Source organism: Anomaloglossus baeobatrachus, chromosome 12, assembly GCF_048569485.1.
Source record: "Anomaloglossus baeobatrachus isolate aAnoBae1 chromosome 12, aAnoBae1.hap1, whole genome shotgun sequence".
Classification (NCBI taxonomy): Eukaryota; Metazoa; Chordata; class Amphibia; order Anura; family Aromobatidae; genus Anomaloglossus; species Anomaloglossus baeobatrachus.
The window spans coordinates 4,083,064-4,105,049 of record NC_134364.1 but is presented as its reverse complement, the minus strand read 5'-3'; the positions used below and the strand labels follow the sequence as shown (position 1 = coordinate 4,105,049).

At 55.8% G+C, this 21,986-nt stretch overlaps 1 protein-coding gene across 4 annotated transcripts in view; it reads right to left on the bottom strand.

Moving 5' to 3' along the window:
• The window catches only part of NRXN3 (neurexin 3), a 693,208-nt gene that overhangs the window by 114,967 nt on the left and 556,255 nt on the right, over positions 1 to 21,986 (bottom strand). For all 4 annotated transcript variants that reach the window (XM_075330463.1, XM_075330464.1, XM_075330465.1 and 1 more), the window contains one exon: positions 8,914 to 9,095. In XM_075330463.1, coding sequence (XP_075186578.1) covers positions 8,914 to 9,095 — 182 coding nt within the window. The remainder of the gene's footprint in view (positions 1 to 8,913; positions 9,096 to 21,986) is intronic.

The following is a 21,986-nucleotide window of genomic DNA, read 5'->3' as shown; positions in this document are numbered from 1 at the left end:
CCAGCAGGTGACATCATACACTGTATTACCCCAGCAGGTGACATCATACACTGTATTATCCCCAGCAGGTGACATCATACACTGTATTATCCCCAGCAGGTGACATCATACACTGTATTACCCCAGCAGGTGACATCATACACTGTATTACCCCAGCAGGTGACATCATACACTGTATTACCCCAGCAGGTGACATCATACACTGTATTATCCCCAGCAGGTGACATCATACACTGTATTATCCCCAGCAGGTGACATCATACACTGTATTACCCCAGCAGGTGACATCATACACTGTATTATCCCAGCAGGTGACATCATACACTATTATCCCCAGCACGGTTCCCAAAGCTGGTCCATACATGTGGATGGAGCCCCCCGTCATGTCTGCATCCTTGTATGAAGACCCCACATTTGGTGACAGACGGACCTGCACATTGTGTGACTGCGGCTTCCAATTAAACAATCTGTTGCCGATTGCCCGACACAAACCCGGGGCGATGGCCGGTCTGTGTCTATGTTCTCAAGCAAATTACACCCTTTCAGGCCCTCTGCAGGGGGAGCGGGGGAGTGATTGAAGATTACAAGCCCTGGACTACACAAAATGGCTTTAACCACATCAACGCCAGCACGGTGCGGAGCAGCTGATGGCTTCATGGCCGCCTCCTGAGCTGGCGCCCGTTTTCCTTTCTGTTTGGAGCGTACAGCACATGGGTTGTGCTCATTACAGATCAAACGGAGTAAGAACTGAAGCTGCTAATGGCTCGGTGGGTAAAGGTCTTCAGAATGTAATCTGCATCATGAGCTAGCACAAATTACAGCTCCATCAGCTACAAGGCATCAGACAAGAAAAGGAAGCACAAGTCCCGACATCACACGACTGGAAAGTGTCTGCATTGGGGCCTCCTCCTTACTTGTATATCGTGCCCCCTAGACTGTCCCAACAACAAACTACTGCAATCACACTGACGAAGGACAAAAGACATATCCAGGCAAACCCAGTGGTACGCCGAGTCCACACGCCCGGAGACTGCCAGAACGGACATCGGCACCGCGCAGGCAGATGCCGCAGCAGGTATCCCTGCGACTGTCGGCTGTGACGAGGGCGTCACATCCTCCACACTCCCTGCACTGCAGATTCTTGGTGGCTGGACGCGGAGCAATGCTAGGCCAATTCTTTGCAAATATTTGGTCAATGGGCCCTTCCTGACTGCCAGAAATGAATCGAGCCGGGAGCTGCTGGAAGGCAAGTCTACGGAAAAACTCATTACAGACAGAAAAACACATTAATTCCTGCAGCTCGCAGCAATGCAAAGTGACAGGTAAAAACAACCAAAAGAAAGGATGGAGCTTCAGCAAAGGACGAGGGACATCTCACATGGACTGCACCGAAAACACTGCACCCAAAGGGTTCATGAGCGGTGACGGCCGGCAGAGACACCACACCGCACATGGCAAATAAATGCTCCTCTAAAATCTATCATTACCGAAAACAATCAGCCAAGAAGTGATTACCCCACACAGGGGCCAGCGGGAGCAGCCATGTCAAGAGCCGCAGGACAGAGCTGGGGGCGCCATCATCGGGGACCACAGCCAAGGGACGGAGGAGTCGCCACCTAACACTAGACCCAACCATCATCATGTTCATCTGAGCGACCGCTGCTCCGGGGGCTCCACAGCAGAGCCCCCACCTCAAACATGATTGAAGGGATAGCGGCACAGTCCCCCGGAGCTGAGCGAATCAGCCGGGAAAGGTTGCTGTGTCCCACAGGCTTCCAACAGATGCTTTTCTGAGTATAAATCATACAGAGCGCAGAAGGCTCATAATTAGAGAATGCAGAATGATACATAAATTACCACAACAGCGAGCGGCGCGCGACGGGACAAAGACACCAAGCCCGGCTGCAGCTCCGCAGAGGAAACGCCACCACCAGAAACGGCACAAAACACCGACCCCGGCTGCAGCTCCGCAAAGGAAACGCTACCGCCATAAACGGCACAAAACACCGACCCCGGCTGCAGCTCCGCAGAGGAAACGCCACCACCAGAAACGGCACAAAACACCGACCCCGGCTACAGCTCCGCAGAGGAAACGCCACCACCAGAAACGGCACAAAACACCGACCCCGGCTGCAGCTCCGCAGAGGGAACGCCACCGCCAGAAACGGCACAAAACACCGACCCCGGCTGCAGCTCCGCAGAGGGAACGCCACCGCCAGAAACGGCACAAAACACCGACCCCGGCTGCAGCTACGCAGAGGGAACGCCACCGCCAGAAACGGCACAAAACACCGACCCCGGCTGCAGCTCCGCAGAGGAAACGCCACCGCCAGAAACGGCACAAAACACCGACCCCGGCTGCAGCTCCGCAGAGGAAACGCCACCGCCAGAAACGGCACAAAACACCGACGACGGCTGCAGCTCCGCAAAGGAAACGCTACCGCCAGAAACGGCACAGAACACCGACCCCGGCTGCAGCTCCGCAGAGGGAACGCCACCACCAGAAATGGCACAAAACACCGACCCCGGCTGTAGTTCCGCAGAGGGAACGCCACCGCCAGATAAGGCACAAAATACCGACCCCGGCTGCAGCTCCGCAGAGGAAACGCCACCTCCAAAAAACGGCACAAAACACCGACCCCGGCTGCAGCTCCGCAGAGGGAACGCCACCACCAGAAATGGCACAAATCACCGACCCCGGCTGCAGTTCCGCAGAGGGAACGCCACCGCCAGAAACGGCACAAAACACCGACCCCGGCTGCAGCTCCGCAGAGGGAACGCCACCACCAGAAACGGCACAAAACACCGACCCCGGCTGCAGCTCCGCAGAGGGAACGCCACCACCAGAAATGGCACAAAACACCGACCCCGGCTGCAGCTCCGCAGAGGAAACGCCACCACCAGAAACGGCACAAAACACCGACCCCGGCTGCAGCTCCGCAGAGGGAACGCCACTGCCAGAAACGGCACAAAACACCGACGACGGCTGCAGCTCCGCAAAGGAAACGCTACCGCCAGAAACGGCACAAAACACCGACCCCGGCTGCAGCTCCGCAGAGGGAACGCCACTGCCAGAAAAGGCACAAAATACCGACCCCGGCTGCAGCTCCGCAGAGGAAACGCCACCTCCAAAAAACGGCACAAAACACCGACCCCGGCTGCAGCTCCGCAGAGGGAACGCCACTGCCAGAAACGGCACAAAACACCGACCCCGGCTGCAGCTCCGCAGAGGAAACGCCACCGCCAGAAACGGCACAAAACACTGACCCCGGCTGCAGCTCCGCAGAGGGAACGCCACCGCCAGAAACGGCATAAAACACCGACCCCGGCTGCAGCTCCGCAGAGGAAACGCCACTGCCAGAAACGGCACAAAACACCGACCCCGGCTGCAGCTCCGCAGAGGGAACGCCACTGCCAGAAACGGCACAAAGACACCAAACACTGACCCCGACTGCAGCTCCACAGAGGGAATGGCACCCCCAGAAAAGGCACAAAGATACACACCAACCCCGGCTTCAGCTCCACAGCGGGAACGCCACCGCTAGAAACAGCACAAAGACACCAAACACCAACAAGGCTGCAGCTCCTCAGAGGGAACGCCAACTCCAGAAACGGCACAAAACACCGACCCCGGCTGCAGCTCCGCAGAGGGAACCCCACCTCTAAAAACGGCACAAAGACACAAAACACCGACCTCGGCTGCAGCTCCGCAGAGGGAACATCAAGAGGACTGCCAGAAACGGCACAAAACACCGACCCCGGCTGCAGCTCCAGAGAGGGAATGCCACCGCAAGACACAAAACACCGACCCCAGCTGCAGCTCTGCAGAGGGAACGCCACCATCTGAAACGGCACAAAAACACAAAACAGCAACCCCGGCTGCAGCTCTGCAGAGGGAACGCCACCGCCAAAAACGTCACAAAGACACCAAACACCGACCCCGGCTGCAGCTCCGCAGAGGGAACGCCACCGCCAGAAACGGCACAAAGACACAAAACACAGACCCCGACTGCAGCTCCGGAGAGGGAACGCCAGAAACTGCACAGGCAGAGGGAACGCCACCATCTGAAACGGCACAAAAACGCAACACACCAACCCCGGCTGCAGCTCTGCAGAGGGAACGCCACCGCCAAAAACGTCACAAAGACACCAAACACCGACCCCGGCTGCAGCTCCGCAGAGGGAACGCCATCGCCAGAAACGGCACAAAGACCGAAAACACCAACCCGACTGAAGCTCTGTAGGGGGATTGCCACCGCCAGACATGGCACAAAGACACAAAACACTGACCCCGGCTGCAGCTCCGCAGAGGGAACACCACCGTCTGAAGCGGCACAAAGACACAAAACACTGACCCCGGCTGCAGCTCTACAGAGGGAACGCCAAGAGAAACGCCAGAAATAGCACAAAGACACCGACCCCAACTGCAGCTCTGGAGAGGGAACACCAGAGACGGCACAAAGACTGAAACCACCAACACGACTGCAGCTCTACAGAGGGAACGCCAAGAGGACCATCAGAAATGGCACATATGGATCATCCGGCTGTACATCCAAAACACTGAAGCCCTACACATTACAAGTCATCCACTACATACAGAGCCCACTAAAAGACACACAACCCATCCCCCGCCACGGCTGGAAATCACTGCGGAACAGCACCATCCAACTCAGAAATAAAGCTGCAGCTGGAGGCTGCGCCCCGCAGACCAATCCTGCTCATATCCACTCCCCAGATAAAAGCTGGAAGTCGTCAGCATGGCTGCGCCTGTACACACGGCCTGCAACCATCAGCCCGAGAAACCTGCCCCAAGTGACTTCATTACACTTTTCTTACTATTGCAAAAGTCTTCCTTTAAACTCCTCTGCAGAGACCGTCTGTCTATAGAGAACTGTGCTGCTCCAGAGCCGCCTCCTCTCATACATTACACTGCACCAGAGCCGCCTCCTCTCATACATTACACTGCTCCAGAGCCGCCTCCTCTCATACATTACACTGCTCCAGAGCCGCCTCCTCTCATACATTACACTGCTCCAGAGCCGCCTCCTCTCATACATTACACTGCTCCAGAGCCGCCTCCTCTCATACATTACACTGCTCCAGAGCCGCCTCCTCTCATACATTATACTGCTCCAGAGCCGCCTCCTCTCATACATTACACTGCTCCAGAGCCGCCTCCTCTCATACATTACACTGCTCCAGAGCCGCCTCCTCTCATACATTACACTGCTCCAGAGCCGCCTCCTCTCATACATTACACTGCTCCGGAGCCGCATCCTCTCATACATTACACTGCTCCAGAGCCGCCTCCTCTCATACATTACACTGCTCCAGAGCCGCCTCCTCTCATACATTACACTGCTCCAGAGCCGCCTCCTCTCATACATTACACTGCACCAGAGCCGCCTCCTCTCATACATTACACTGCACCAGAGCCGCCTCCTCTCATACATTAGACTGCTCCAGAGCCGCCTCCTCTCATACATTACACTGCTCCAGAGCCGCCTCCTCTCATACATTACACTGCTCCAGAGCCGCCTCCTCTCATACATTACACTGCTCCAGAGCCGCCTCCTCTCATACATTACACTGCTCCAGAGCCGCCTCCTCTCATACATTACACTGCACCAGAGCCGCCTCCTCTCATACATTACACTGCTCCAGAGCCGCCTCCTCTCATACATTACACTGCTCCAGAGCCGCCTCCTCTCATACATTACACTGCTCCAGAGCCGCCTCCTCTCATACATTACACTGCTCCAGAGCCGCCTCCTCTCATACATTACACTGCTCCAGAGCCGCCTCCTCTCATACATTACACTGCTCCAGAGCCGCCTCCTCTCATACATTACACTGCTCCAGAGCCGCCTCCTCTCATACATTACACTGCTCCAGAGCCGCCTCCTGTCATACATTACACTGCTCCAGAGCCGCCTCCTCTCATACATTACACTGCTCCAGAGCCGCCTCCTCTCATACATTACACTGCTCCAGAGCCGCCTCCTCTCATACATTACACTGCTCCAGAGCCGCCTCCTCTCATACATTACACTGCTCCAGAGCCGCCTCCTCTCATACATTACACTGCTCCAGAGCCACCTCCTCTCATACATTACACTGCACCAGAGCCGCCTCCTCTCATACATTACACTGCTCCAGAGCCGCCTCCTCTCATACATTACACTGCTCCGGAGCCGCCTCCTCTCATACATTACACTGCTCCGGAGCCGCCTCCTCTCATACATTACACTGCTCCAGAGCCGCCTCCTCTCATACATTACACTGCTCCAGAGCCGCCTCCTCTCATACATTACACTGCTCCAGAGCCGCCTCCTCTGATACATTACACTGCTCCAGAGCCGCCTCCTCTCATACATTACACTGCTCCAGAGCCACCTCCTCTCATACATTACACTGCTCCAGAGCCGCCTCCTCTCATACATTACACTGCTCCAGAGCCGCCTCCTCTCATACATTATACTGCTCCAGAGCCGCCTCCTCTCATACATTACACTGCTCCAGAGCCGCCTCCTCTCATACATTACACTGCTCCAGAGCCGCCTCCTCATACATTACACTTTGCTCTTTACATCCCCATTTTTAGGACATCTCAGCGACACTTTTCTTTCTGGAGCCCCAGTTCAGGATTGTGGAGGTGCTGGGAGGTATCTGGTAGCACATGGCCACACAGCAGGTGACTTTGTTCTTTCCCAGTGGTGATCTACGTCCTGGCAGTCTCGTGCATGGTAGAGGAGATTTGTTATTCCACACAGACAGGCGGGTGTGCACCGAGGTGTCCGCAGCACGCGGTGGCGGCTGGCAGGTGTCACCAGAGACGGTGTGTAGAGAAGGAGCCTTCCTGGTGTGTGACTGGAATCGGGCTGTCAGCAGCCTCATCTCACGCATGAACTACCAATGTCATGGATGAGGCAAGCACAGACGCAGCCATTAATCTTACTCTGAGGGAGCGCGCTGCCGAGTGTCAGGTATGAACGTAACATCTGTTCCACTGTCACGTCTGCTGGCGTACATGCCCTGAAAATGTGCCCACAGAGTGACGGGCCGGGACTGATGCCTCACACCGGAGCACGACAGCACGGACCAGCATGGCTGGAGAGGAGGTGCCTGCACCGCGAGAACCGCGCAACCTGCACCGCGAGAACCGCGCAACCTGCACCGCCAGAACCGCGCAACCTGCACCGCCAGAACCGCGCAACCTGCACCGCCAGAACCGCGCAACCTGCACCGCCAGAACCGCGCAACCTGCACCGCCAGAACCGCGCAACCTGCACCGCCAGAAACGCGCAACCTGCACCGCCAGAAACGCGCAACCTGCACCGCCAGAAACGCGCAACCTGCACCGCCAGAAACGCGCAACCTGCACCGCCAGAAACGCGCAACCTGCACCGCCAGAAACGCGCAACCTGCACCGCCAGAACCGCGCAACCTGCACCGCCAGAACCACGCAACCTGCACCGCCAGAACCACGCAACCTGAACCGCCAGAACCACGCAACCTGCACCGCCAGAACCACGCAACCTGCACCGCCAGAAACGCGCAACCTGCACCGCCAGAAACGCGCAACCTGCACCGCCAGAAACGCGCAACCTGCACCGCCAGAACCGCGCAACCTGCACCGCCAGAACCGCGCAACCTGCACCGCCAGAACCGCGCAACCTGCACCGCCAGAAACGCGCAACCTGCACCGCCAGAAACGCGCAACCTGCACTGTCACACTTATGTATTTTATTGTTTTACTGATGGCAGATACCATTCTGTTTTCTATCTGGATAAAGGACGGCAATCTTAATTTAACTTCTGTTTCCAGCATTTTATGGGCAACGGGAAGGTCTCTCCTGAGCCCTCTGTACGGGTGGCGGGATGGTCCCTCCTGAGCCCTCTGTACGGGCGGCGGGATGGTCCCTCCTGAGCCCTCTGTATGAGCGGGATCGTCCCTCCTGAGCCCTCTGTACGGGCGGCGGGATGGTCCCTCCTGAGCCCTCTGTACGGGCGGCCGGGATCGTCCCTCCTGAGCCCTCTGTACGGGCGGCCGGGATCGTCCCTCCTGAGCCCTCTGTACGGGCGGCGGGATGGTCCCTCCTGAGCCCTCTGTACGGGCGGCGGGATGGTCCCTCCTGAGCCCTCTGTACGGGCGGCCGGGATGGTCCCTCCTGAGCCCTCTGTACGGGCGGCGGGATGGTCCCTCCTGAGCCCTCTGTACGGGCGGCGGGATGGTCCCTCCTGAGCCCTCTGTACGGGCGGCGGGATGGTCCCTCCTGAGCCCTCTGTACGGGCGGCGGGATGGTCCCTCCTGAGCCCTCTGTACGGGCGGCGGGATGGTCCCTCCTGAGCCCTCTGTACGGGCGGCGGGATGGTCCCTCCTGAGCCCTCTGTACGGGCGGCGGGATCGTCCCTCCTGAGCCCTCTGCACGCACGGTGGGATCGATTGCGCCGCATCCCCCCCCTCCCTCGTCCTGAGCCGCCTGCACGCGCGGCGGGATTTCTATTAGACTGTTGTGATCTGTGCAGGGGGGAAGTGAGCTGTGATATCTATAGATTTCTATTGCAGTATTGTGGGTGTGCCCAGTGCAGGGGGGGGGGTGAGCTGTGATATCTATAGATTTCTATAGCAGTGTTGTGGGTATGCCCTGTGCAGGTGGAGGTGAGCTGTGATATCTATAGATTTCTATTGGAGTGTTGTAGTCTTGCTCTGTGACATGTGCAGGGAGAGGTGAGCTGTGATATCTATGGATTTCTGTTGCAGTGATGTGGGCATGCCCTGTGACATGTGCAGGGATGGGGAGAAGGTGAGCTTATCTATTGTGAATGGTGGATCCTGTGCTCTCTATGAATGCTGAGGAAGCACAACCATCCCCTCCCCCGAGTTTATCCAGAATCTGGAGTGTAACTTACTATGTGCATCTGCAGAAAGTCCATCAGGCCGGCGGCGCTGTCAATCCGCACCAGGATCCCGTCTTTCACGGTTGTACTGAAGCCCACGGCCAGGCGGTCAGTGCGGGTGCTCGGCCGGTCGTTATGAGGCCACGTGTACAGGATCAGTCCTCCGATCTTCCCAAATATGTAAGTTGCACCAGCTGGAAAACAGAACAGCTCCGTGTCAGACATCCTCGTCATCAATGACGGCTCCTCCTGCAGACGGCAGCCGCCACTCAAGACGGGGCGACGCTCACTGCCATCTCCACCGTATCCACACTAAACCTTCACCGTGTATACAGCACTGACGCAGACCTATGTGTCTCCGTGGTTACCAGCCACGCCTGGTGACATCTGATGCATCCCTCCGGGGTCAGACAAAATGACGGACACACATGGGTCTGCACAGGAGCTGTGTACACAAAACGGAGACTCCTCACCATTAGTAATGGAGAATGGTTTTCTCTCTAATTCCAGATATAATGAAGCGATTAATGCCAAGAAGAGACGTTCCCCGAGATCTGCCGAGAGCTCCCTCACATCCAGCGGCTCCACCTGGTGTACCCCCCAACATTACCCACACAAAGCAAGGACAAGCACGCCATCTATCCTCCAGAGCTGCACTCACTATTCTGCTGTTATATTGTGTCTTATCCTCTGGTCTCCTCCAGAGCTGCACTCACTATTCTGCTGCTAAATCATGTCTTATCCTCCAGTCACCTCCAGAGCTGCGGTTACTATTCTGCTGTTACACCGTGTCTTATCCTCCAGAGCTGCACTCACTATTCTGCTGCTAAATCATGTCTTATCCTCCAGTCACCTCCAGAGCTGCGGTTACTATTCTGCTGTTACACCATGTCTTATCCTCCAGAGCTGCACTCACTATTCTGCTGTTACACCGTGTCTTATCCTCCAGAGCTGCACTCACTATTCTGCTGCTAAATCATATCTTATCCTCCAGTCACCTCCAGAGCTGCGGTTACTATTCTGCTGTTACACCGTGTCTTATCCTCCAGAGCTGCGGTCACTATTCTGCTGCTATATCAGGTCTTATCCTCCAGAGCTGCGGTCACTATTCTGCTGTTACACCGTGTCTTACCCTCCAGAGCTGCGGTCACTATTCTGCTGTTACACCGTGTCTTACCCTCCAGAGCTGCGGTCACTATTCTGCTGTTATATTATGTCTTATCCTCCAGTGCTGCACTCACTACTCTGCTGCTAAATCATGTCTTATCCTCCAGTCACCTCCAGAGCTGCAGTTACTATTCTGCTGTTATCCTCCAGAGCTGCAGTCACTATTCTGCTGTTATATCAGGTCTTACCCTCTAGAGCTGCGGTCACTATTCTGCTGTTACATTGTGTCTTATCCTCCAGAGCTGCGGTCACTATTCTGCCGTTATATCAGGTCTGATCCTCCAGAGCTGCGGTCACTATTCTGCTGTTACATCGTGTCTTACCCTCTAGAGCTGCAGTTACTATTCTGCTGTTATATGAGGTCTTATCTTCCAGAGCTGCGGTCACTATTCTGCTGTTACACCGTGTCTTATCCTCCAGAGCTGCGGTCACTATTCTGCTGTTACACCGTGTCTTATCCTCCAGAGCTGCGGTCACTATTCTGCTGTTACATCGTGTCTTATCCTCCAGAGCTGCGGTCACTATTCTGCTGTTATATCAGGTCTTATCCTCCAGAGCTGCGGTCACTATTCTGCTGTTACACCGTGTCTTATCCTCCAGAGCTGCGGTCACTATTCTGCTGTTACACCGTGTCTTATCCTCCAGAGCTGCGGTCACTATTCTGCTGTTACATTGTGTCTTATCCTCCAGAGCTGCGGTCACTATTCTGCTGTTACATTGTGTCTTATCCTCCAGAGCTGCGGTCACTATTCTGCTGTTACACCGTGTCTTACCCTCCAGAGCTGCGGTCACTATTCTGCTGTTACACCGTGTCTTACCCTCCAGAGCTGCGGTCACTATTCTGCTGTTATATTATGTCTTATCCTCCAGAGCTGCACTCACTACTCTGCTGCTAAATCATGTCTTATCCTCCAGTCACCTCCAGAGCTGCAGTTACTATTCTGCTGTTATCCTCCAGAGCTGCAGTCACTATTCTGCTGTTATATCAGGTCTTACCCTCTAGAGCTGCAGTCACTATTCTGCTGTTACATTGTGTCTTATCCTCCAGAGCTGCGGTCACTATTCTGCCGTTATATCAGGTCTGATCCTCCAGAGCTGCGGTCACTATTCTGCTGTTACATCGTGTCTTACCCTCTAGAGCTGCAGTTACTATTCTGCTGTTATATGAGGTCTTATCTTCCAGAGCTGCGGTCACTATTCTGCTGTTACACCGTGTCTTATCCTCCAGAGCTGCGGTCACTATTCTGCTGTTACACCGTGTCTTATCCTCCAGAGCTGCGGTCACTATTCTGCTGTTACATTGTGTCTTATCCTCCAGAGCTGCGGTCACTATTCTGCTGTTATATCAGGTCTTATCCTCCAGAGCTGCGGTCACTATTCTGCTGTTACACCGTGTCTTATCCTCCAGAGCTGCGGTCACTATTCTGCTGTTACACCGTGTCTTATCCTCCAGAGCTGCGGTCACTATTCTGCTGTTACATTGTGTCTTATCCTCCAGAGCTGCGGTCACTATTCTGCTGTTACATCGTGTCTTATCCTCCAGAGCTGCGGTCACTATTCTGCTGTTACACCGTGTCTTATCCTCCAGAGCTGCGGTCACTATTCTGCTGTAGTATGTGCATTGTCTGGGTAGAGATGTGAGGCTTGTCCAGTATCAGCAGTAGCAGAACGTCTGGTGTCTCCGATTCTATGTGAAGTGAAGCAGAATCACTGGAAAACCTTCAGCAAATGCGACATAATAAATGGAATAGAGCTCATCGGTGACAGGACGGGGGGTCTGTAACCAGGGACCGGCGTCATCCAGACCCACAGCTCAGAGGCTTCATCCCCCCAACAATGAGGCACTGGCTCACTCTTCTCAAGCACAACCCGAATTGTCAGGATGAGACGGCGAGAGAAGCTGTGACACAGCAAGGGTGGCGACAGGTGACCGGGGGGTGTGGGGGACACGTGACGACGGTGACCGGGGAGGTGGGGGGGGGGGGGACACACATGATGACAGTGACCGGGGGGTGTGGGGGACACATGACGACGGTGACCGGGGGGTGTGGGGGACACATGACGACGGGGGGTGGGGGGGGGCACACATGATGACAGTGACCGGAGGGGTGGGTGAGGGACACGTGACAACGGTGACCGGGGGGGTGGTGGGGGGACACACATGATGACAGTGACCGGAGGGGTGGGTGAGGGACACGTGACGACGGTGACCGGGGGGGGTGGGGGGGGGACACACATGATGACAGTGACCGGGGGGTGTGGGGGACACATGACGACGGTGACCGGGGGGGTGTGGGGGACACATGACGACGGGGGGTGGGGGGGCACACATGATGACAGTGACCGGAGGGGTGGGTGAGGGACACGTGACAACGGTGACCGGGGGGGGGTGGTGGGGGGACACACATGATGACAGTGACCGGAGAGGTGGGTGAGGGACACGTGACGACGGTGACCGGGGGGGTGGTGGGGGGACACACATGATGACAGTGACCGGGGGGGAGTGAGGGACACACGTGACGACGGTGACCGGAGGGGTGGGTGAGGGACACGTGATGACGGTGATCAGAGGGGTGGGTGAGGGACACGTGACGACGGTGATCGGAGGGGTGGGTGAGGGACATGTGACGACGGTGATCGGGGACACGTGACGACGGTGACCGGAGGGGTGGGTGAGGGACACGTGATGACGGTGACCGGAGGGGTGGGTGAGGGACACGTGATGACGGTGATCAGAGGGGTGGGTGAGGGACATGTGACGACGGTGATCGGAGGGGTGGGTGAGGGACACGTGACCGGTGGGAGTGGGGGACACGTGACGACGGTGACCGGAAGGGTGGGTGAGGGATATGATGACGGGTAACAGGAGGGATGGGTGGGAAGCATGTAACTGCTCCGGCCAGTGACCGGAGGGGACACGCACGGCTCCGGCCAGTGACCGGACGGGACACGCACGGCTCCGGCCAGTGACCTCAGGGGACACGCACGGCTCCGGCCAGTGACCTCAGGGGACACGCACGGCTCCGGCCAGTGACCTCAGGGGACACGCACGGCTCCGGCCAGTGACCTCAGGGGACACGCACGGCTCCGGCCAGTGACCTCAGGGGACACGCACGGCTCCGGCCAGTGACCTCAGGGGACACGCACGGCTCCGGCCAGTGACCTCAGGGGACACGCACGGCTCCGGCCAGTGACCTCAGGGGACACGCACGGCTCCGGCCAGTGACCTCAGGGGACACGCACGGCTCCGGCCAGTGACCTCAGGGGACACGCACGGCTCCGGCCAGTGACCTCAGGGGACACGCACGGCTCCGGCCAGTGACCTCAGGGGATACGCACGGCTCCGGCCAGTGACCTCAGGGGACACACACGGCTCCGGCCAGTGACCTCAGGGGACACGCACGGCTCCGGCCAGTGACCTCAGGGGACACGCACGGCTCCGGCCAGTGATCGGGGGGGGACACGCACGGCTCCGGCCAGTGACCTCAGGGGACACGCACGGCTCCGGCCAGTGATCTCAGGGGACACGCACGGCTCCAGCCAGTGATCTCAGGGGACACGCACGGCTCCGGCCAGTGATCTCAGGGGACACGCACGGCTCCGGCCAGTGACCTCAGGGGACACGCACGGCTCCGGCCAGTGACCTCAGGGGACACGCACGGCTCCGGCCAGTGACCGGAGGGACATTGCAGCTTCTCATTAAGAAGGCAGCAGGCTCGGGTACTGCGCTGCTACATGCAGGGTGTGAATACAACACTCAGCCGTAACAGACATTCATCCTCTCATTACAATGTCTGGCGCTGCAGTTGATTATGCAGAAGGTGTGTGGGAATCAGGAAAAATATGAGAGCACACGTATGACCAGCGAGTGTGCAGCCAACCCACCCCATCCAAGGTCTGTGGGAGGAGTGGAAATAACACCGGTCCATGGAGGGTGTAAGGAGCCTGCCAATAACCAGAGCTGTGGAGTCCGTAAGCCAAACCTCCAACTCATCATACAGTGTAAATCCTCAGTTTCCCTCCGCTCTCTATACAGACACATCTGCAGGTTTTCCCCTCCGCGCTCTATACAAACACATCTGCAGGTTTTTCCCCTCCGCGCTCTATACAGACACATCTGCAGGTTTTCCCTCCGCTCTCTATACAGACACATCTGCAGGTTTTTCCCTCCCTCTCTATACAGACACATCTGCAGGTTTTTCCCTCCCCTCTCTATACAGACACATCTGCAGGTTTTCCCCTCCGCGCTCTATACAGACACATCTGCAGGTTTTCCCCTCCCCTCTATACAGACACATCTGCAGGTTTTTCCCTCCTCTCTCTATACAGACACATCTGCAGGTTTTTCCCTCCACTCTCTATACAGACACATCTGCAGGTTTTTCCCTCCGCTCTCTATACAGACACATCTGCAGGTTTTTCCCTCCCCTCTCTATACAGACACATCTGCAGGTTTTTCCCTCCGCTCTCTATACAGACACATCTGCAGGTTTTCCCCTCCTCTCTCTATACAGACACATCTGCAGGTTTTTCCCTCCACTCTCTATACAGACACATCTGCAGGTTTTCCCCTCCTCTCTCTATACAGACACATCTGCAGGTTTTTCCCTCCACTCTCTATACAGACACATCTGCAGGTTTTCCCCTCCGCTCTCTATACAGACACATCTGCAGGTTTTCCCCTCCCCTCTATACAGACACATCTGCAGGTTTTTCCCTCCTCTGTCTATACAGACACATCTGCAGGTTTTTCCCTCCACTCTCTATACAGACACATCTGCAGGTTTTCCCCTCCGCTCTCTATACAGACACATCTGCAGGTTTTCCCCTCCGTGTTCCATACAGACATCTGCAGGTTTTTCCCTCCGCTCTCTATACAGACACATCTGCAGGTTTTTCCCTCCACTCTCTATACAGACACATCTGCAGGTTTTTCCCTCCGCTCTCTATACAGACACATCTGCAGGTTTTTCCCTCCGTTCTCCAGAATAATGAGAGAGAGAATGTTTTCAGGCTTTCTGCACAGTGCAGTTTCCTCCAGGTCATTAGTATTTGGTGGCATTGTCCTTACACTGCGTGACTTAGGTGAAACGTTTTGGATCCTTCCAGAAGCTTCTCACAATAGTTGGTGGAATTTGGGCCGATTCCTCCTGACAGATCTGGTGTAGCTGAGCCATGTTTGGAGGTCGCCGCTTGCTCTGGCCTTTTCAGCTTTGCCCATACATTTTCCATAGGATTAAGATCAGGGTTTTGTGATGGCCACTCCAAAACATTGACTTTGTTATCCTTAAAGGCCGCTTTACACGCTACAACATCGCTAAAGCGATCTCGTTGGGGTCACGGAATTGGTGCCGCACATCCGGCCGCTTTAGCGATGTTGTTGCGTGTGCCACCTTTGAGCGATTTTGAATCGTTGCAAAAACGTTCAAAATCGCTCATCGGTGACATGCTCCCCTAATCTCGATTATCGTTGCTAATGCTGCGATGACGTTGTTCGTCGTTCCTGCGGCAGCACACATCGCTCCGTGTGACACCGCAGGAACGAGGAACATCTCCTTACCTGCGGCTGCCGCCAATGCGGAAGGAATGAGGTGGGCGGGATGTTACGTCCCGCTCATCTCCGCCCCTCCGCTTTGATTGGGTGGCCGCTTAGTGACGTCGATGTGACGCCGAATGGACCGCCCCCTTAGAAAGGAGGCGGTTCGCCGGTCACAGCGACGTTGCTAGGCAGGTAAGCAGTGTGACGGGTCCGCGCGATTTTGTGCGCCACGGGCAACGATTTGCCTGTGTCGCACAAACGATGGGGGCGGGTACGCACGCTAGTGATATCGGTAACGATATCGCAGCGTCTAAAGCGGCCTGTACCCAGTTTGGCAGTAGCTTCGGGTCATTGTCCATTTGGAAGACCCATTTCCACCCAAGCTTTAACCCTCAACTTGTGAGGTGGGGTTTGCAACACCCCAGGGAAATTTTGTTCAGCTGGCATTCATTGGAAAATGCTGGTATGAATCATCAATGTATTACATTTTCCGATACTTGTGGGTGTCAAACATTTGGTATACTCATGTGTAATCAATCACCCATAAAAAAACGATTAAAACAAACGTGATCTTAGCATTTTCTGTAAAAATTGGTGATTTCTAAACACTGGGGTATAGGGAGCCCCACACCACAAGTTGCGTGACAAAAAGCCCACCTCACCAGATGAGGGTGAAGCTCCTGGCTGATGTCTTGAGATGTTCTTCAGTATGGCCACATAATCTTCTTTCCTCATGATGCAATCTAGTTTGTGAAGTCAGGGCGCTTTCACACTTGCGTTGTGCGGCTTGCGTCGCTATCCGCTGCCTTGAGGAATTACGGTAACTGTTGCAGGAAACTGTTATATTCCTCATAGACTTCTATTAGCTACGGATAGCAACGGATGGCCTTGCGTTGCATCCGTCAGCCGACGCTGCGTTGCATCCGCCTGGCGGATGGAACGCTGCATGTAGTGTTTTTCTGCGCTTGGCGGGGTGTAAAAAAACCCGCAACCTGCAGGATTCAGTCGGCGTCAGTTGTTTTTATAATGGACGCCTATGGTGGCGGATTCCGTTAACACAACCGTCTTTACACAACTGCGCATGGCCAAATGTGTAAAGTCAAGAAAAAAAAAAAAACTATAACGGATTGCATTATTTTGTACGATCCATTGCATCCGTTGTGCCACTATATGCAACGCATCCAGTGCATCCGTCACACAACGCAATGCAACGGATGCCATTCAACGCAAGTGTGAAAGCGCCCTCACCAGTCCCTCCTGCAGCAAAACACCCCCACAACATGATGCTGCCCCCGTGTGTCACAGTTGGGATGTCGTTCTTAGGCTTCAAAGCTTCTCCCTTTTTCCTCCAAACATAACGATGGTCATTATGGCCAAACAGTTCAATTTTAGTTTCGTCAGACCACAGGACATGTCTTGTTATGTCTCCAAAAATTAAGGTCTTTATTCCTGTGTGTATTTGCAAACATGAATCTGTTTTTTTCTGTTTCTTTTGCAGTAATGGCTTCTTCCTGCAGAGCGGCCTTTCAGCCCATGTTGATACAGGACTCACTTCACTGTGGATAATGACACAATCTTACCAGCTTCCACCAGCATCTTCACAAGGTCTTTTGCTTTTGTTCTTGGGTTGATCTGTACATGTCTGACCAAAGCACGGTCATCTCTGGTACACAGAACCCATCTCCTTCCTGAGCAGTATGATGGCTGCACATTCCCTTCTTGTGTGTACTTGTGTATTATTGTTTTTACAGATGAACAAGGCACCTTCAGGAATCTGGAAATTCCACCCAACGATGAACCAGACTTGTACAAATCCACAATTCTCTTCCTGAGATCTTGGCTGATTTCTTTAGACTTTCCCATGATGCTTCACAGAGAAGCCGTGTGTCAGACGTGCAGCCACAGGTGTAACTCTAATTAACTCAGATGTTGCCAATAAACCTATCAGAAGCTTCCAAAGACATGATATCATCATATAGGCGGTCCCATATTGTTTAAAGGCACAGTACTCAGTGTATGGAAACTTTTCACTTTGCAGACAGTGGTAAAAGTGCTGGATGAGTGCGGCCTGAGGACCACTTTGCCGATATGTTCTGTGATTCTGCAGATTTGCTGAGCCCACCGCTTTTGTTCAATTTTCATTAACATTTTTCCCAGGAACGAATGAAGATAAAACCGCCTAAAATCTGTGCCATCGGCCTTTCAGTTGAGTGGTCCGCACATTTACAGCTCCAGGATGTCTAAACACAGACAAGGGGGATACACTCAAGAGTCCTGGTATAGTGACGGCGTGCCGGACGCCCAGCCCCGGACTACGCCGGCTCCACAGATTGTTCCACATCGCCTGGTCTACTCTGGGTCAGAGATCTGAGAGTGGAGATACCTTCTGCTCCACCAGCACCGCTGGTTATAGTCATTTACACACCGAATCGTCCGTGTCCCTACAACTCCATACAACACAACTCTGGCAGACACTGAGCGCAGCACCGGGGCAGTGCAGCTGGCAGTAGCGCGGGCACCCAGGGCTCCTGCAGGAAGAGCTTTATAGCTAGGGGTCAGGCTTTCTTGAGGCTCTGTGTACGTCAGCGTCCAGCGTAGTGCCGTAGTAGTACTCCTATTATTCCCACTGTATGGCGAGGGGTCGTGTCGCCTGCTGCGCACTCCTCGTCCTCATCCTCGTCCTCACATGACAGATGGAGCTTCATCCTCCAGGAATCGTCTCCTCCCATCAAATTACAAGCTGAGTCCCCCTCCCCCGCTCTGGACGGCCATAAGAAAACCTTGACTTTCTTTACCCAGGTATCTTCTTGCAGTGTCTCCATGGCGACAAGAGACCACCTGAGAGGATAAATAATCCTTAAACTTTCCTGTCAAAGCAGTTTCCAGCTGTTCCAAACTTTCCCATTTATCTCTTCAGAGTCTCAATTAGAGTCATTTCTTTTTTTGGCCTGATTTCTTCTCCTCCCACCACAGAGTCTCCGGGTCCACCTGAGGAAAGGCGTTCGTGCTTCATTAGACGCTGACAGATCCTCCGCACGGCAAATTACCTCTAATCATCACCTTCCTCTGCCGCAAACTCATCAGCTGCTGCTCCCGGCGTCCGGCCCGACCGCGAGTCACAGCCGAGAGCCCCCGACAGAATCCGAGGCGAAGAAGCCCCCAGAACAGACGAACGGTGACTGAGCCCGCCGATATCAATACAGAGGGGCAACGGGAGGGAGGGCTACAAGTATGGGGTCCGGCCCGACCGCGAGTCACAGCCGAGAGCCCCCGACAGAATCCGAGGCGAGGAAGCCCCCACAACAGACGAACGGTGACTGAGCCCGCCGATATCAATACAGAGGGGCAACGGGGGGGGGGCGCTACAAGTATGGGGTCCGGCCCGACCGCGAGTCACAGCCGAGAGCCCCAGACAGAATCCGAGGCGAGGAAGCCCCCACAACAGACGAACGGTGACTGAGCCCGCCGATATCAATACAGAGGGGCAACGGGAGGGAGGGCTACAAGTATGGGGTCCGGCCCGACCGCGAGTCACAGCCGAGAGCCCCAGACAGAATCCGAGGCGAGGAAGCCCCCACAACAGACGAACGGTGACTGAGCCCGCCGATATCAATACAGAGGGGCAACGGGAGGGAGGGCTACGAGTATGGGGTCCGGCCCGACCGCGAGTCACAGCCGAGAGCCCCAGACAGAATCCGAGGCGAGGAAGCCCCCACAACAAACGGTGACTGAGCCCGCCGATATCAATACAGAGGGGCAACGGGGGTGGGGCGCTACAAGTATGGGGTCCGGCCCGACCGCGAGTCACAGCCGAGAGCCCCAGACAGAATCCGAGGCGAGGAAGCCCCCAGAACGGTCAAACGGTGACTGAGCCCGCCGATATCAATACAGAGGGGCAACGGGAGGGAGGGCTACAAGTATGGGGTCCGGCCCGACCGCGAGTCACAGCCGAGAGCCCCAGACAGAATCGGAGGCGAGGAAGCCCCCACAACAGACGAACGGTGACTGAGCCCGCCGATATCAATACAGAGGGGCAACGGGAGGGAAGGCTACGAGTATGGGGTCCGGCCCGACCGCGAGTCACAGCCGAGAGCCCCAGACAGAATCCGAGGCGAGGAAGCCCCCACAACAGACGAACGGTGACTGAGCCCGCCGATATCAATACAGAGGGGCAACGGGGGGAGGGGGGGCGCTACAAGTATGGGGTCCGGCCCGACCGCGAGTCACAGCCGAGAGCCCCAGACAGAATCCGAGGCGAGGAAGCCCCCACAACAGACGAACGGTGACTGAGCCCGCCGATATCAATACAGAGGGGCAACGGGGGGGGGGGGGGGGGTGGAGGCTACGAGTATGGGGTCCGGCCCAACCGCGAGTCTGTTACGTCACCGCCGGAGTCTGCTCCAGCGACTTCTGCTCCGATCGCCAGGCGACGCAGTGTTCCTGCCGTGGATGGTGCTGGTGATGGGAGAGGAGTCGATGCCAGCGGCACCGGTGGGCGCAGGCTCCGATCATCCACTCCACTAGGCTGGGTTATCTTGGGATCTGCAGTACCGCTGGCTGACTGTGGGTGGCATGTGTCTTCCAGCTGAAGTTGCCAGCGTTCAGCTACAGCCAATGGGAAGACACCACACCCTTCTTATTCCCCCTCCTGTCACATGACCTCTGCCAGAGATAGTTCTGATTTTCCTGGCTCCTGGTCCGCCCTATTCTGTTTGGTGATTCCTGTGCGCTGACCTCTGCCTGTTCTCTGACTACCCTTCTGCTGCTGTTTTTGTACCTCGCTGCCCGATCCGGATTTGACCTCTGCTATGTTTGCTGACTACGTCATTGCCTGCCGATTCTGTCCCTGTTCTGCTATTCCTGGTTTGACCCTGCCTGACGACTACTCTCATCGGACTGCAGCCTTCCACAGGTAGTGATCTCCAGGGCCCTGTGTAATTCCAAATCCCTGTATAGGGGTTAAAGGGTTTCAGGGTTCTGGGGGTCCTGCTTGGTGAGTGGCTTCCCTCTAGCCTCCCCATTACAGCCCATCTGAGTCTGTGGATCCAGGCAGGCGTTACAAAGTCACAGCCGAGAGCCCCAGACTCCATCCAAGGCAAGGAAGCCCCCACAACGGACGAACGGTGACTGAGCCCACCAATATTAATTCCCAAGGGCGCCGGCCAACAAGTGGGGATGAGTATGGGACCGCAAATCACAGCAGAGAGCCCCAGACTGAATCCGAGGTGAAGAAGCCCCCATAACGGACGAATAGTGACTGAGCCCACCAATATCAATACAGAGGGGCAACGGGAAGGGGAAGAGGGGGGCGCTTTGAATATGGGGTCCGGCCCGACCGCGAGTCACAGCCGAGAGCCCCAGACAGAATCCGAGGCGAGGAAGTCCCCACAACGGACAAACGGTGACTAAGCCCACCGATATCAATACAGAGGAGCAACGGGGGAAGGGCTATGAGTATGGGGTCTGGTCCAACTGCGAGTCATAACCATGAGCCCCAGACAGATTCCGAGGCGAGGAAGCCCCCACAACGGACGAATGGTGACCGAGCCCGTCGAAATCAATATAAAGGGGCACCGGGGGGGGGGGGGGAATGCTATGAGTATGGGGTCCGGCCTGACCTCAAGTCACAACCATGAGCCCCAGACAGAATCAGAGGCGAGGAAGCCCCCACAACGGACGAATGGTGACTGAGCCCGCCGATATCAATACAGAGGGCAATGGGGGGGGGGGGGGGACTATGAGTATGGGGTCCGGCCCGATCGATAGTCACAGCCGAGAGCCTCAGACAGAATCCGAGGCGAGGAAGGCCCCCACAACGGACGAACGGTGACTGAGCCCGCCGATATCAATACAGAGGGGCAACGGGGGGACGGCTATGAGTATGGTGTCCGACCTGACCTCGAGTCACAGCCATAAGCCCCAGACAGAATCCAAGGCGGGGAAGCCCTCACAACGGACAAACGGTGACTGAGCCCGCCGATATTAATACATTTAATACAAAGGGGTGACGGGCGGGAAGAATACGAGTATGGGGTCCGGCCCAACCGCGAATCACAGCTGAGAGCCCCAGACTCCATCCAAGGCGAGGAAGCCCCCACAACGGACGAATGGTGATTGCGTCCACCAATATCGATACACATGGGCGCCGGCTGATGGGCGGGGACGAGTATGGGACCACGTGTCACAGAAGAGAGCCCCAGACTGAATTTGAGGCTAAGAAGCCCCCACAACGGACGAATGGCGACTGAGCCCGCCAATATCAATACACAGGGGTGCCGGCGAAGAGGGGACTACGAGTATCTATGAGTATGGGGTCTGGCCCGACCGTGAGTCACAGCCGAGAGCCCCAGACTGAATCTGAGGCGAGGAAGCCTGCCAC